This window comes from Cheilinus undulatus, linkage group 5 (assembly GCF_018320785.1).
Source record: "Cheilinus undulatus linkage group 5, ASM1832078v1, whole genome shotgun sequence".
In the NCBI taxonomy this organism is placed as follows: Eukaryota; Metazoa; Chordata; class Actinopteri; order Labriformes; family Labridae; genus Cheilinus; species Cheilinus undulatus.
Genome location: NC_054869.1, coordinates 33,954,687 through 33,972,260, shown reverse-complemented (window position 1 = coordinate 33,972,260; position 17,574 = coordinate 33,954,687). Strand labels below are relative to the sequence as shown.

At 40.8% G+C, this 17,574-nt stretch overlaps 1 protein-coding gene across 1 annotated transcript; it reads right to left on the bottom strand.

The window, feature by feature from the left end:
- Positions 1-973: 973 nt before the first annotated feature.
- Positions 974-14,108, bottom strand: LOC121509848 (creatine kinase U-type, mitochondrial-like). The gene is made up of 9 exons (XM_041787565.1): positions 13,966-14,108; positions 13,398-13,596; positions 13,213-13,308; positions 11,154-11,375; positions 10,952-11,037; positions 10,563-10,686; positions 6,180-6,314; positions 5,966-6,091; positions 974-1,090 (listed from the first exon to the last, which is right to left on the bottom strand). Exons 1-9 carry the CDS (start codon positions 14,106-14,108, stop codon positions 974-976), a joined length of 1,248 nt encoding a protein of 415 aa, XP_041643499.1.
- Between the last annotated feature and the right edge of the window lie 3,466 nt (positions 14,109-17,574).

Sequence of the window (17,574 nt, the reverse complement as noted above, 5' to 3'; positions counted from 1 at the left end):
AACAAATCAAACTTAAGCAAATGAAGTAGCTCAACACAACTAATGCCTAAAGTGGTTTTCCAAAATTCAACTGAAAATGCAACTAATATTGACTTCTTCAGTCTCAACATTATTTAACCCCTTTATAGTAATTTTATCTTTAGTGCTTAGTAGAGCAGCCTTTTGCCTCTATGACCTGCTGCAAAAGAGATGGCAGTTACTGATATTTACTTAACAGTAAACTACTGTTTTCATTACAAGGTTGAATTTCACATAGCGAGGGAGAAAAGCTGTTAAAAGTAACCTTCCTAGGTCATGCTGCATTCTACTTGCAGAGCATTCTGGTAATGCTAACAGCTGTCTGCACTGCATCAGAATCAGCACTTCAAAAGCATGCCTCTTGATGTAGCAGTCTTTGATGTAACATCCAGTATTTCCATGGAAATGATCACATTTTATGTCTGTCAGAGCAGCTCTGGTTAAAGTAATATTCATTTTAAATTAATGTAGACTTTCTGGTTACAAAATTCTACATATTGTACCTTAAACGTCATAACACTATGTAGTTTGGTTCCTGTGTTGCCTGGTCTTTTTATAATGTGTTTCTTAGCTTCATATGATATGTTCTTATAACTATAACCCCCATCTCCAGGGTTCTTTTGCTGTTGGGGTTTTGTCTTTCTTTTTGTTCTAATGCTTTATTTCATGTATGCCTTTTCTTATTGTCAAAGCACTCAATAAACCCCCTTTTAAAATGTTTCTACCCAAATAAAATTATTATTATTGTTATAATCATTATACAAGTTATAAAACATCAGCCATTAGAAAATCTCAGTTCATCAAGAGACTTTATTTTTTATTTTTTGAATTGCTGTACATTACATTTATACTGCATCTCAGTAAAGGGCTTTTCATGCTATAAAAAGCTTAATAGAAACTTTAACAACTAGTAGTTGAAATGTTGGGTTTTATTCAGGATTCCCAGAGCCAGTGTTTACTTCCTGAACTGAGGGAGGGGGGAGGGGATCTTGATGTCCTGTCCTCTTTCCAGCCTCTTCTCACATTCAATGAGATAGTTGACTCCATCAATCACCAACTGCACCAGCTCCACCTGTGAATACATGAGAGCTAGTGTTAAAATCACTGCAAAACTAGAACATTGTTTCAGGTGATCTTTTAATTATTTTCCATGAAAATTTAAGTTTTTGAGTTTTTCACTTTATTGTTTCTCAGTTGGTGGGTTTGGATTTCAGTGGGTCACAAACATGCCTGGAAAAACATTGAGGCATAAAGTGTACGATGTAGGGAAGCCAAAAGTAGACATACACCCATACATATAAAGTTTTTTTTGAAAATAAGTACTAAATATCAGTTGTTTTCTTCAAGATCTCATCTTGTTAGTCTTCTTTCTCTGGCTAGTTAACTATGTTTTTCTCAAGGTTAATTTCTTGATTTCTCTAAAATAGTGCACATCTTTACACTGTTCATCTACCTTATAGAAGTCTGCCACACCATTACATACCTGATCCATCTCGATTTAGTTCATTCAGAATCATTGCACTGCTTGCGACTGTACCATCATTGCACGTAGAATTAGGGCTCGTACATATTTACTGTATGTAATTTTACATTTATATGAATTTCTACTTTTATATTTGTAGATTTAGAGCAAAGCTAACTGGAGCTAAAGTACATGTTTCTGCAAGCACACATAAAACAGTTTCTGACTCTGAAAAACCACTGAAAATGTCCACTCAGATCCTCTGTAATGCACTTCTAGATGGGGCACATAAGACATAATTGAACTAAAGGACAGGAAAAAAGAACAAGTTTAATGTTGTTTTTGTCCTGTCTTTTTGTTCTGTCTGAAGTGACCACACATCACATAAGGAGCCAGAGGAGACCACCCTAAAGGCCCAAACATACTCGGGACGGAACGGGCAGACTCAAAGTGGACATCTGCAAGGCCCTTGCGAGCAAAGCACAAATTTTACGACTGCGCGGACTCCGCTCCGCATACTGGTGTCACACAAAACACTGCTCGGCATGTATTTTTCACATCAACCCATATTAAATGTGACACCGACCTGCATTTCGCACTTGCCACCATCGCGTGGCAGAACAGAGCCAGAGAGATGGAGATGAGCTTTGAAGAGAGACTGGCAGACGAGTTAAGAAAGTACCAACACCTGTATGACACGTCACAGTGAGAGTACAAGGACTACCAAAAAAAACAACAATTCTTGGAAAGAGATTGCCCACACTCTGGGGAAGGATGAGGCAGTGTGCAGAGCGAAGTGGAAATATCTGAGGGACAGATTTGTGAAAGCCAAAAGAAAAACGAAAGGGAAAAGTGGAGTCCTCGTCGTCAGTGTAGGACACCATGACAGAAAAATCTAAACAACAAGCAAGGCTTATGGGAAATGTAGGATTTCACGGAAATTTCACAGGAAACTACTACGCGGCAGTGCGCTCAACTATGGAGGCTCTGATGACTACTGATGACAGTCCGCACGGAGTCCACTCCACTCACAGTACGCTCAAGTATGTTCGGGCTTTAAGATGTCACTTCATTGTTCACATGCATCCCCACAACTAAAGCAGCAGGAACCACCAAGAAACATCTGCTAATAGATGGAAACCTCCAGAACAGAACGAGCCTCACACCAGACCACACCTGTGCCATGCTGGACATCTGTTTCAACACAGCCTACTTTTGCCCCGTTTACACAACAACGTTTTCAAGTGAAACTGCAAAAGTTTTGTAGCATTTTGGCTGTCTGTTTACACGGCTACAGCGTTTTGGTGCCTGGAAACAGAACTTTTTGGAACAGCCTCCAGAGTGGAAGTTTTTCAAAACGCCCTCGTCTCCATCTCCGTGTAAACAGGGAAAACGGCACTTTCTGAAAATGAACATGTGCACTGCGGCTGCAGTAAATATCCATGCGGGAGTAGGCTTATAACGCATGCGCGGATGGAAAGCCCAAAACAAAGATGGCCGACGTCAGTGTACTGTTCGGGCTCCTAACTCTTTTGAATTTAACTGTACTTCTCCAACAAAGTGCTGATTTACCTCACCATCACTTGGATCAGTGGAGATGTATTTCGGGCCTGCATCAGATTCTGACTCGACCCACCGCCATCTATTGGCCTGGCATGTATACTACATCGTTTTTGGTATTTCCCGCAGTCTCGTGTGAACAGAGATCGTTTTGAAAACGTTGCCGTCTAAATGTGGAACTTTCCGGAAATGAAAACGGAAAACGAAGCAAAACGTTGTCGTATGAACGGGGCATTAATGAACAACAAGGGCTTCTGCAGACACCCAATGAGTCTACTAGTGTCTCCTTTAGCAGCAAATCTCCACATGGAAGAAGTGAAGAGCAGAGCTCTTTCCTCTTTCACTGGAACCCCCTCAATCCAGGTGCCATCCACGTATCAAAAAGGTTTTGATACGTGGATGGCACCTGGGTCAAAATAATATCTGGCGAAATGAAAACTTTTACCATTCATCTCAATGAGTACATCGAGTTCACCTGTGAGATCTAAAAGAAGGTAGCCTGGCCTTCTTGGATTGTGCAGCCCACATGGTATAGGATAAAGGCTGCAGTATAGAGGTTTACAGGAAGAAGATAGGTCATTAATTATGTCATACAATCTTGGTTCCCAACCTGGGGTCTGGGACCCCCTTAGGAGGCCGCCAGGGAGGGGGGGCACAATGCTTTGTCTGCCCAGAGGTTGTAAAAATTAGAATTGCAGATCAGACAAAAAATCATGGAAAAACACTTATAAATAATTCATACAATAGTTGTTGGGCAGAAGAGCTTGTGTTTAGGGCTACTTTGTGAAGATTAACACAAAAAAGAATTCAAAATTTATGTAAATTTGGCCACAAAGATACACTTTTTTTTTTTTGTCATGGTCCAGGGTGGGCTTGGGTTTTCTTAGATGCAAGTAGGGTGAGGCTCAAAGGAAAATAAGACTGGGAACCACTGTTAAGTAGGCCAGGGGTTTGACAAGTGCTGAGCAGTCAGGCCAAAATATGGCTGAATCTGTGTAGTCTGAGTCAGCTTTTAAAGGAACCCTGCACGATCAGATGAGTTCATCTTGTTGGATAGATATTTGTAACTCATATGTTCAACTAAAACAACTCACTGGATATCCTAGAACTACGCTAGTAGTGTTGGGTAACAGTTCAGTATGAATTAACTGTTTTTCAGACGGTTTTGCTGTTTGTCTCCCTGCTGTCAAAGCTCTGTCTTTCCTCCTAAGTATTACCTCAATAAATTTCCCCTACAAGTGACTGGATTCAGTGTATAGTGGAAGTGTGCCGGGGGCTTTTCAAAATAAAAGCATTATGTACATACAAAGAGAGTTTCTCAAAAGAAATGCTGAAGTGGACTTTTACTTTGAAAAGCAGAAACCGGAAAGTGTTTTCATACTGCGTTTATCTCTACATGTTACACTTTGCACCATGTGGAAACAGAAAGCTTCATAAATAGTAAAAGTTTGGGGGAGAACTTTATTAAAAAGATGAATTTTAGCTTGTGGCTTTTATCTGGTTCATCAAGAAACAGATTTCAAACATATTCTACCAATGTGGACATAAACATTTGCTACAACAAGGTAAATGTGGCTCTGTATTTATCATTTTCCCGTCTAGATGGACACATAACCACTCGTGGTGCAAGAAAAAAATAGAAGAGACCTCAAATGTTTAAACTCTCCATGTGTGAGACGTGCAGCGTATCTGAGATGCAGCACGAACACTGGCTGCCAGTCTGAAACAGCTGTTACTGCATAGAAACTGCGAGGAGCACTGCAGCACTGTGGCGTCCCAGCGCCAGCGGACCAAAACATTGCAGCCTCCTGGTGAGTTTATTAAATCAAATTACTCAAAATGCAGATATCTAGTGAGTTTTTTAGTTCTATATACTTACTAGAGATACAAATATTTATCCAACAAGATGAACTTGTCTGATCATGCAGAGTTCCTTTTAAGAGAAAGGCTGATTCATCCTATGGATAAAAAACACCAGGACACAAGCAAAGCAATGTGGCTTATGGCATAAACAGGACACAGGACAGCCAACTCATCTGGTCAGGAGGAGTGGCTGTTCACTTACATCTAAAGGAAGCTGGTTTTGGTGGAGCTAAGTGTGAATGCTTCACAATTTTGTACTTTTCTAGAAGTACAGTTTTACTTGACATTAACTTCCAGACATTTAATCACATAAAACAAATCACTGAGCCAAGTGGATATGGATATTATGAAAGACCCTTAGGGAAAGAAACAACACTGTGGTAAAAAAAGAAATAAAAGAAGAATAAGGAAGATAGAGTCAGTTCTCTTGTGACATTTTGATATTAATGCTGGATATTTCTCAAAAAAAAAAAAATTCTTTTGCTCATAAAGATGGGATTTGGATTTTTTTTTTTTGGGGGGGGGGGTAATTCAGTATTCTTAATAGTTGTATGTATTTATTTTAACTTTAGTTATAGATGGCTGCTTCTTAACTAGCACCTCTATCTGTAGTGTTTGGTTCATTTTCTTCATTTCATCATGCCCACACCACCCCTCCCTTCCCCCATCTCCTGCCGGCTTACAGCTTTTGGCTCAGTGAACACTAACACTGCTGCTCCCTGAGTTAAGCGCTTCAGGCAGGATGTCTCTGCTTGGCTGTTTTTGGCACATCTCACCACAACAACAACTCTGGCCTTAACCAACTTTCACCTTTAACAACCTTTCATTAGTGTGGGCCATTGGAGGCCATCACGACCTGTGAGGACGTGCAGCATGAAAGGCTGAGTTCAGGAGAGAGGAGTCTTTTAACACTAACTGGCACACCTCTCACTGCCTGGATTACAGATTAAAGAGCAGCAGGGGGTGAAGGTTTTGACTGCCCACACCTGTTGATAGATCTGATCTCTGTCTTTCTTTGCCTGCTGCTCATTTCTACTTTTACGCCAGTCTTGAAGTGTTTACCTCTGATTTTCCCAGACGGTCGAGGTTGGAGATGTCAAAAGTGTCTCCAGTGGCAGCCGTATCAACACCTCCTGTGCCTCTCTTCTGTAGCCTCAGATTTTCCAGGATCTTCTTAAAGCGAGGGTCCTTTGACAAAAACATCACACAGGTTATCATTTTTCAGCTATAGGAGCCATAGGAAACAGAGGATCCATTATTGTGCTTCCTGCATTACCTTGCTAAGGAAGGGCAGGCGAATATGCACACCAGCCCTGAGCCCAGTACCAAGGTTGGAGGGACAGGTAAGGATGTAGCCCAGACGCTCATTCCACATGAACTCCCAACCTCTCTCCTGGATTAGATGCTCCACCTGGAAGTTACAGGAAAACACATTTTACATTCAGGCTCCTTTCAACACACATTTAAGCACATAACACAGAAAAAAACTTTTTGAGGGCAAATTGTATTATTTCACAGTGAATTTCAAAGTGGCACTTAACTGTTAATAAAAAATTAATTACATTTATAAAGTTTGGTGGTGTGGCTGTTCTGGGATCCCCCTGCCCTTCCACAAGCCTACGTGGACAGCATTAAGCAGGAACAGCACCTGTCCTGCATTTTCTATGCTGATAAGTAAATCCTGAGGCAGGGAGAGAAGCCACAAAAACCAATAGAGCAGAGCAGGCATCAATGACAACAGAATGGCGTTGATTAAGTCAGAGGCAGAGTAAAGGAGGAGCTGGGGTGAAGGAGGGTTGCAAGAGCAGCTTGCAGAAAGAGCGGCTGAGCAGAGCAGTTTAAATAAGGCAGCATGAAAGTGATTAGCCAATACTGTGCTTGCAGCAAATCAGCTGGCCGTCAGCTGATGAGGGCTTGCATGAGATCAACTGATCTCAACTTATGGCAGGGCCTGACTCCATTGCCTGCCTGAACTAACACTATACATTCTAGGGGTGGGAGAAAAAATACAGAGGAATAGCAAAAGCAAAAAGGTGGAATTCTAACACGCAGTGCCTAACACAAAGCTTTAGATGACCAGTTGTTCATCTGTGGAAAAATGACATTTTTATGTTTGTAATTTGATATGTTGCAAGAAAAGGATGCTGCTACCTTTGGCTTAGTGCAATTGTAAATTTCCAGTTTACACACATCTTTCATTAGAGGATAGTGGTAATTTAATATCTCTTTTTTTTAAACACGTATCACAGTGAGAACAACAGAAATGTGACAAAAAACCTCCAAGAGCATCAAAATGCATCAATAATCAATTAAGAATCGAATCCTAGCCCTTTGAATCGTAATCGAATCAAATCGAATCGTCAGGTGCCTGAAGATTACCACCTAATACATTCGAATTATACTTTATTAATAGTTAATACAAAAGATGGCAGGAAAAGGCTAACAATCGGTAGTGGCTGAATGAGTGCAGATCAATTGGCCAGACTCCAAGTCAGTCATCAGGTGAATCCATTTTGCAAAGTTTGGATCTACAACCTTTGTGTTAGGTCTGAGAACAGACCTGACCAATCAGCATCATTTGAGGAGAATGAGGCAGTAGCTATGGGCAAGGTTTAGTTGTACTGGAAGCCAATGCCAGCTAACCTTGCCAAGCAGATGGATACGCCCATTTCCGTGTTTATCACTGGCGAATCCATCCGGCAAAGCTCCCGTTTGAACCCTTTGGGCCCGATTAGAAAGTGACAGGACCGATCAGCAAAGAGGGGCAGTACTTTTGGGTGCGGCCGAGTTGAGACGTAAACAAGCAGCGAGAAGAGGCCGGTGCAATTATGGTGAAAGACTTTAGCATGGATGCTGCTGAAGTGCCAGTTTAATCAGAACTTGACCACATTTCTTCATTAAAAGAAGAACAAAGAACAGCAGTGAGTTGTTTTCTTTTCAAAAATGACAAAAGTCATGTACTGACATGTCTACAGTCGCCTTGGTTCGCACTGCTCTCTATGGAGTTTACTCCTCGGTAGGGATGCTCTTGGGTAGCGGCTACATTACGTGCTTTGTTGCTCTGATTGGCCCCGAAAGGTGTGACAAACTGAACGTTCATCCAATCACCCTCCAATTTTTCTTTTTTTCAAAGGCTCTGCTCTTTCCCAAACGCTGTCTATGAGTGGTTTACCAGATGGATGTGTGAAACACATCCATCTGGCGTTCCAGGTTAAACAGCTGCTGTTGGTACAGTGATTAGCTTAGATGTAGCTTTTGTATGGGGCAGGGTTACATTGTCTTGTGAGCTGGTATCTACAATGGCTACTGCCAGTGTAGCAATTAGCTATAATGTAGCTAAAGTGAGTGGCAGTTTCATCAGAACTGGGCCACATTTCTCCATTAAAAGAGAGCAAATAACCACACCGAGAGCTTCTCTTGGGAAGAGTTTATACACATACAAGCTCCACTGTTGATAAACTACGGCTAACGGACTATTCTACTGGAGCTATCTTTGTCTTGTCGCTCTGACTGGCTTGTCATGAATGTAATCAACAGAACGTTTACCCAGTCACTAGGGGTGTGACGAGATGTTTATCTCACGAGACAAGACACACAAGATTTGGGCCTAAGAGACACAAGACGAGATTTTACACTTTTTTTTTTAATTTTGGAAAAAATATATGAGTGGAAAATATGTCTTTTATACAGCTGAAAGTCATAATTGCAAAGCACACATGTCTATTCAGAAATATTTAAACTAACTCCTCTTGTACTGAATAGGCTATCATTGCTTACACAGTTTATCTTGTCTAACTCTGAGTCAAACTGTACATTTTAATGCTCTTCAGATCAAACCTTTCATTGTAATAGTCTACCACATTTTTATTTTACCACAATATGCATCCATTGCTTTAATAATATTTATAATAATAAAAGCATTTCGATTATTTTGAAAGTAACTTAAAACTATTGACAACAGACCTAAATATAAGGTTCTGCATCAGTAAAATCAAATTATTTCTCACCCTCTTTAAGGACACCCATATTTACACCCAAAAGAAACATTTCTGTCAATAACACATTTGTTTTTTTAAAAGAAATTTAGAGAAATATAGCTTTTATTATCGTTTTGTGGTCTTTTTTTCTGATAAGAGCTGTCAGACAACAAACAGGGCGTGTTTAACTGGGCCTAAAATTTTGCTTTTTTGGAGCTAACAGTGGACTCTATGGTGCTCAAACAGGGTTTGTATTGCTAAGTTTACCACTGAAGTATACAAAGGCCTGCTGTGCTACTCATGTTAAGTTTCTGATTTATATGCGCAGCCAACGGCTGATGGACGTGTGACTGACAGACGGTGGGACGCGAAGACATGATGAAGCAGTTACAGAGTCACTAATAGTGGCACTATGAGAGAGTCTGCGCACATACAGGAACTCACGGAGACAGCACAGGTTTCCAGCAGCAGCATTTAATCATTTCGGACTGTTATAATGAACTTATTATGCATTTGCGGATCATGTAGGCGATACAGCCCTGAGTAGCGCACGCGGAGGAGGGGGTGGGAGATGGAGCAGGATCTGAATGGGTCACGGATCTGCTCCGTTTCTTCATTAGCTGTCAAACCAACAATTTCAAAGTGTCCAGGGCATCTTTGGGAACTTTTTTAACTTCCAGTTAGGTATTGTTTTCTGTCAGGAGAGCTGCTGCTCCTGATGTCTGAGCAATATTGACCTCGCTAGATGATTTTCCCCTCGCTGAGACATCTCGTGACGGTTTTGATCCTGCGAGATCTTGTGGCATGAGATCTCGTCACACCCCACCAATCACCTTCCAAGAATTTTTTTTACCGTAAGTCCTGCCATTCCCCACACATGCTGTGGGAGCTTTCCCAGATGAATGTGAAATAAAACCATGCTATAGATATATAAAACAGTCAATATGGCATGTCTGGTGTAACCTCATCGTGCACTGTGATAAACTTCATGAATAAATCATCACAACTGACCCTTTGTTGGCTCTCAGACTGGTCCCCTGAATCATCCTTTTCATAGCATTGCTGGGCTACTTCCTGTTAGCCAAACTTTCCCCTAGGCCAAGTCCTTTCAGTCTGTCATGGTGATATTGTTTGATAACAGTAATGTTGTTCTAATGTTAACTAACATCATACTTAATAGCAAACTCATTAACGAATGCTAGAAACATTAGCATGATGGAATGTTCATGTTGCTTTTCTGTAATTTAAGCTAAATAGTTTTAAAATCAAGTCACAGCTCAATGTTAACTCAGCTCTAGTAAGACAGATCACAATGTCTAGCAAATCTCCTTTATCTATTTTTGCACAGTAAGGACTTCACTGATATGCTTCAGGAGGACAGCTAAAGTTAGCAAACATCCCTAGCAGACTTTGAGAGGTTGAGTTATCTTCAAATACTTGACTTTATCTTTGCCATTATTCTTTCACTGTGGTCAAGTTAATAACAATTAGGTCTTTAGATAGATAAAGATGGTTGAATCTCAGGATATTAACAAGTGTTTCAATTGGGAAGGAAGAGTCCAACATCAAGAGATTTCGTCTAATCTCGTCTAACATCGCTGGGTTTGATAAAGGGCCAGTTAAATGAATGACTGAGGTCACTTTAAAAAATGACTATTCCAGAAGACACAAAGAGATTTTACCTGTTTGAGACCTCTGCAGAACCTTTCAAACACTCTCTTCATGTTTCCTCCTTTCTCCATGGAGATGACCCTGGTGTGATCCTCCTCATTAATCCAGATTAAGAAATTCTTCTCGTTGTTGTGCCTGACACAGTTAGTAAAGCAGAGTCAAGCTGCAGTTCCATTCAACATTTGGTAGAGTATACAGTTATATATGCTCATTAGGAGCAGGGCAATTCACAGCATTTCAGCCAGAGGTACAGAACATTGTGGTCTAATAACACTGATGTGGCAGTGAGGGAGTGTGTTAAGGTAACACAATATTGTGCATGATGTTGCGAGCTTCCTATCCAACTTCTCAGCTTGGACACAGTTTTAAAGCTAGGCTACAGTCTTTCTCCCAGTCTTACCAGATCCCACGCGCATCAGGCCAGTCTCTGGCCATCCCAGCTGCCGTGAGCAGAGGTGACACAGGTTTATCAAACAGGAAGTGTTCCTGATTGGCCAGTGAAGGGACAGAGAAATCAGGGGTGTGCATATGAGTGTAAAAGTAATTAAAAATAAGGAAAAGACAAAAACCTTATTTTTTAAAGTGGGTGATTGTGCACTTACATCAATAAGCTGCTGCTGCTCTCTCTCAGACATCTCTCCCAAGCTGTAATAGCGACCAGCCAGGTCCCCCTTCAGGCCGGACAAAGCAGTAACCACCACACGCTCCACCTCACGGCGCTCAGAGCGCGTGCATGCAGGGGGTAGACTCAGGCCACGGATACTGCGACCGGTACGGACACGGGATGACAAGACATAGCGCTCGTCAAACATACCTGAGGTGATCTGACAGGAGAGAAAGTGTTGCAGAATATATTTGTTTTTCATAAGACAACTGATTTCCTAAGCTCAAATGCTGTTTGTCAAAGCATGCTTTTTGGCTGTTTTCCAGGTCACATATTATTTAAACTTTGTGGTCTGACAATTTGTTTGCATTTTAACACATACTTGTAATTATCACTTGTGAGGCATCAAACACTAACTAGCCTACAACACCATTCAGTCATTCAATACAAGTTAATGGGCCTAGCGTTAGTTAATGCAGGACATGTTAGTCATACACCCATGATCAGCTGACAGCCTGCTGATCTTAAAGAGGTAGTGAACACTTTAACATTTTTTTTTAAGCTGTACACTGAAGTATCTGACTGAACTCTGATCAAACACATCAATGCTGGTGTTACTTCTGGCATTGGCACCAAACTGATAAAAATCTGAGTTTCATAGCTTTTAATTAGCTCAAACAGACATCTGCTTTGAAAAATCTTTTCCAAAAAGACACGGCTTATGTGACTTAGAAACCTAAACTTTATGTAAAAGGTAAAATGTTACCACCTCTTACCAACTTTACCATTCAGAGACCACTCCCATCCTCTCCTGCACCTGCGCTGCTTCGGCTCTGAGCGCTCCGGCTTTAGCAACGCCTGTGCTGGAGCCAACAGACCGAACAGGTAGGGCTCAGGACCACCACGGTCTACCACCATACTACAATACAGCCTGCTTCAGGGGACTCTTGAGGGGAAAAATACTCCACCCTAAAAGATCGCTCTGAGGCAGCAGTGCTGCAGGACTCTGTGTCACTCTCTGGCAAGGAGACGTCACTGTCATTCCTGCCTCATCTGGAAAACCCTGTCCTTTTCCCCTCCCTCCTCTCAGTACCAAACTGCCCAGTTTTGGGGCATTTTTCAAATTTCTGAAGTGGGTGGAGTTAGCTCTGAGCTGGGGGTTTACTTACACTTTAATTATCACTCCCTCAGCCAATCACACCTCTTTCTATCACACAGTGGTGTATTTACATGTGACGTACTTCTCATTAATCCCTGCTTGCACGAATGCTAATGCACCATGCTGCTGCTGGTACAGCTTTACCTCCTCCACCCCAGCCTCCTCCTTTATAAGAAGGCTTAAGGCTTGTTGCACTCTCATATTCAGATTCATACTACTATGGATTAATAGGTTTTAAACTAATTTTATTGCATTCAGTATGCATTATCATAAATGTATCTATCCATATGAGGGCTTCTCACCATGCACTCCCTGGAAAGTCAAAGCACACTGCTTGACTATCCCAAAGAGAGTATCTTTTGAGCAGAGCCTTCTCTGCCAAGTAAAACTGCATATCCATTTTGCAATAAAATGGTTAAATGTATGACTAGAGTGTTCCTGATTGAATTGTAAGTTTAGCTACAAATTCATCTTATTACAAATGTTTTCTTGTTTATGCATCCCGCTGATATAGCCTAATAAATCAGTAACCAAGCACCTGCTAGTCAGCAGCTAATGTTTGTATACAGCCTTTTCCTAGATTACATCTCTAAATTAAAATGGTATGACTTGTTAAAAACAGCATTAAGTCTTTGCTTATTGTAAAATAAGCAGTAAATCTGGCTGAATCCTCATGTTCCCCATTGTCAACACCTTTCTAACAGTAGACTAGCAGAAGGTTAGTAAGTAGAAGGAAAAGGGTACAAAAATCTTCAGTCTGGAACACAGTTGTGTGACATTATTAAAGGTTTTAATACCCTAACATTGGGTGTAACATTTGAGGAAACTAGCCTCCCTGTTAGTTTAATAAATGTAAGAGCACATTCAGAAAGTGATGAATGAGGCAGGCAAGTGTTACCTTGGAAGCATCCAGGTCAGTAGGATGCTTCATTGTTCGAGGGTCATAGCCGTTGTGTCTATCTTTGATCACAGGGTCAAAGAGTTCAGCAAACACCTGATAAAAAAAATTTAGAAATCAAAGTCTCAGAGGTCATGATTGAAGGTCACAACAACTCACTGAACTGACAGAACACACACTCCCACCTCATAGCTCTCCTCGTCTCCAGCCACCATGCCCACAGTCTTGATGAAGGGGTGTCCTGGGTTGTCGACCCCAGTCTGGATGCACTGGTCCAGAGTCCAGTTGTTGGGAGTTATCTTGTCCCTCAGTTGTGCATAAATTTTGGGGGTCAGGGCTGATGCCATGCAGTTGTTGTGCTTTCTCAGATCGGGGAAGTCAGCACTGTAGAAAGTCGTTAACTTACTGGATGCTTGGACAAACTAGCACTGCTGTTTGAAGTGCTTCAGTAGTATAGGAACATTTAACAAATTTGTAAGGCAGTCTTTTTCTTCCAACATGTTATACTGCTGTTGTCCAGATGGACCATTTTTCTGCTTCTGGATTGCTCAACAGCTGTAATATATTTTTGAAAATGAAAGTGGTACACTAGAAAAAAACAAACTGGAGCTAGCTGTCATCACTGTAAGCGAGGAATTTATGCCTTTTGTATCATATCTTATGACACACTTTTAGCTATTTGATAAGTAACAGCATAACCACTCTACCTCTCACTGAAGCACCAAACAAAGACACACTGATGCACATATGTACCTGGGTGGATAGAGCCTCCTCCTCTCAGCTGCAGCAGCGTTTTCACTGAGGAGGTATCCAGATGCCAGAGTGCTGGCTCCAATGCTGGCTAAAACCACCGCAGTGTTACGGCCAGACATCACGCGGGTGAAAGAACTCGCCATGGCAACGTGCTCTGTGGAATTCCTTGGGGAAAGGACAGAGGACAAAGATGAAGTTTCATGATTCCAGCCAGCCAGCTGTTGCTAGTACTCTCACAATAAGTAAAATGGGGATCATCCGAGTGAGTGTGTCACAAGTCATTGTAGTATAAGGACACCTGTGTCTGGAAGGTCCAGTCACTGGTTAATCACTATTCCTGGCTACTGTTACACTGTGAAGACAAAAGAACACTCCAAGCAATTCAGAGAAAGGTTATTAAAAGTATATTCATGTCATGTCATGAGATGATAAAGTTAGTGAGAATACTTTATTTCATTCCACTTAAATTTTCCGCTTGTCTTTATGGAGATCTCAAGTTTTTTATGCTGTTATCTCAAGATTACAATGGTTTTCCATTGATACCAAGTTGATTTCTCAAGACCATGCAACAATTTGACTCACTTTCACCAGAAAACAGTAAAATAAAAAACTGTAGATGCATGTCCTCCTCAGGCTTCCACACTATATGCACATTGAGGCTTACATGAAGCTAGTGATGTTTTCCCAATGTATTTCTCAGTCATAATGTGACAAATGTTTTTTAAATGGTTTATCAAAAGGTGTTGCAAGGCTTTAACATACAAGCTGGGGTGATAGTCAGTTATTTGAATGGTCTATTATTGGTTTCATTGGTTACTATGTCTCTTAATGTCCTGACTGGTGGGAGCACTTTTGTATTTTTCTCTGTTTTTATCATTATTTTTGTGTCTTATCTCGTTTTTAGCCGTTTGATGTCATTCATCATTTATTGAGATTTTCATCAGGTTTTAGCATGTTTTCATTTGTTTCCTGCTTCATCTGTTTTGTTATTTGTGAAGCCACTATCTCGCTAGCTGCTAACCAAATCTAGATACAAAGTATCCTGAACCTGAACCCAACCTGTAATAAGCCTGTTACCTACCTCTGCCCAAATAAAAGCTTTCCTGTTTGTAATCTGACCCTGTACAATTGTTGCACATGAGCCGAGTCTGCCTGTGAAAGCTAAATTTAGCAAGCTAGTTGCACAGAGCCACATCATTTGATACAGTTAACAATAACAATAATGCACTGTTTCTCCAAGCTCCCTTTCTGGATTCATCCTGCAATGTGAAGTGATGCAGAGGAAATTTCCCCTTACTGTGCCTGTTTGAACAAAAAGATTACAAACATTTTAGGCAACAATTACCCAAGTTACTAATACTCCTGCACTCTGATAACATTAGTTCACAGACTGCCATATGCCTTCCACTTCATGATGATGAATTAAACTGAACTCCAGAGGATGCTCAGTGCCTTGGAAATTTCTTGTACCCATCCCCTAACTTATTCTTTTCAATAATCTTTTCTCTTAATTGCTTGGAGTGTTCTTTTGTCTTCACAGTATAATGGTAGCCAGGAATAGTGATTAATCAGTGACTGGACCTTCCAGACACAGGTGTCTTTATACTACAATGACTTGAGTCACATTGATTGATTGTTTTAAAACATCAATAAAGTGTAAAAGATCCAAGCTTAGTGTTGGTGCATTCTTATTCCACAAACTGCACATTTTTATCAATTGCATGTTTTTTACCGTGCAGTAATTCACCAGTTCATAGTCTGATTATAAATAAAAGCTGCTTAATATGAAGGCAGGTTGGGGGTTTTGAGGGGCTTGGACCTTGCTGTTGGAACCAGTGGTCTTCCCAAAGGACTTTTTGGTTCATGGAAATCTATTTTGATGCTATTTTTTGCACTCATGTCCCCCTTTTTTCACATTTGAAATACATATTTAACCATTGAAAGTGATTCTATATATACCGTATGCCTTATAATAACTATCTTTCAGATAGTTTCAGAGAGAGAAAAAGCAGGAAAATGGTCAGATTACATCGATGACCATCTGAGCAGGGAAAGTAGACGAAGATGTGGCTTTACCTTTTGACCTGTCCTGCTCCAATTAGAAACACTCTACACTGAGTTTTTTGAATGTTTTTTTTTCTTTTTCAGATATGGAGGACTACTAGAGCTTTGATAAAGGGTTAAATCAAGGGGATCTGCTCACAGGTGGCTGCTCACTTTAATTTAAGGCAGATTAAGAAGCCCTAATGCAGGCGACTGCTGTGTAGGCTGCAGTGTGCCTTAAATCTTCAGGATCAAGTGGAAGCAACAAAATGATGTGCCATCAGCACAGCAATGTAAATGTATGATCAGTCTCAAGAATAGTTTACTTTAACAAAAGGAGCTGTGTCCATCTTTGAGTCTAAAATACTACTGTGACAACTACAGGACTTTTGAGGGAAGCATGGAGGAAGGAAAGGTGTAGAGTTTAGGAGGGAGAGTCCATCACTCACCTGTCTGAGGTTTGTGAGAAGAGAACGAGGCAGCAAAAGGCCTGTGAGTTCCTGAAGCTCTGTCCAGAGAGACTGAGAGCAGACTGGAGAGAGAGAGAGAGAGAGAGAGAGAGAGAGAGAGAGAGAGAGAGAGAGAGAGAGAGAGATAGGATCAGAGAGAGAGAGAAGGAGGGATGGGGACAGTGGCTCAGGATTACCCTCAACAGACAGAAAATCCTCTTTCTACTGCCAGTCAGCATGTCTGTCTGCCTCTTCACACATGCACTTGAGCACCTGCACACTCACACACTCACACTAACACACTACATACACAATACATACATTAAGGGCTTTCATCATTTCACTAGTTTGTTCTTTATCATTCAGATGACTCATAAATAACTACACTCCTTACTACATTTGAAAAAGCACATGTGGAATAGTAAGTCTGTCTCTTCTGTACCAACACTGTATTGATGTATTCCTGATCAGTGCTGTAAATATTTGCTCATAAATTAGCAGTTTGGGCGTTCTGGTGCTCTATCAAACCGTTATGTTTGCATTGGGTTCCTGGAAGCATTCAGAGTTAAGTATAATTTATTTTGAGAGGACATTTGACCGCATGGAAATGAGGAAAGCTGCCAACTTAGGCATTTTTGGTTTTTGGGCAGAAACCGTAAGACACTGATGGCGCCATTTTCCTTTTCTTTCCTTTTTTGTTCCTCTTTTGGAAGACTTAAACATTCAAAACAAGGAAGCAATCTTTGAGAAAAAAAAACATTGAATTCCATTTCATGACTTTTATTTTTGTGGTTTTACTGCAAGGCATTAAGATCAGTGTAATTTCTAGCAGTTTCATTTCCTGTTTGAAATGAGCCCCCCCCCCCCACACACACACACACACACACACAGAAACAAAAAAAAGAGAAAACAGCTCAGTATTTTTATTCTTTTTCCCATTCTGTAAAAAAAAGAAAGAAAAAAAAAACAGAATAAGTACAGTTTCTCCAGTTTTCTGAGGCGGGTTTCAAACAGGAAATGGAACTGCCAGAAAATACACTGACCCAAAAGGCCTCATTTTGGTCTTTACCTGGACCTGTTAAATTTACTGATGAAGGCTTTATGCTGTAATACTCCA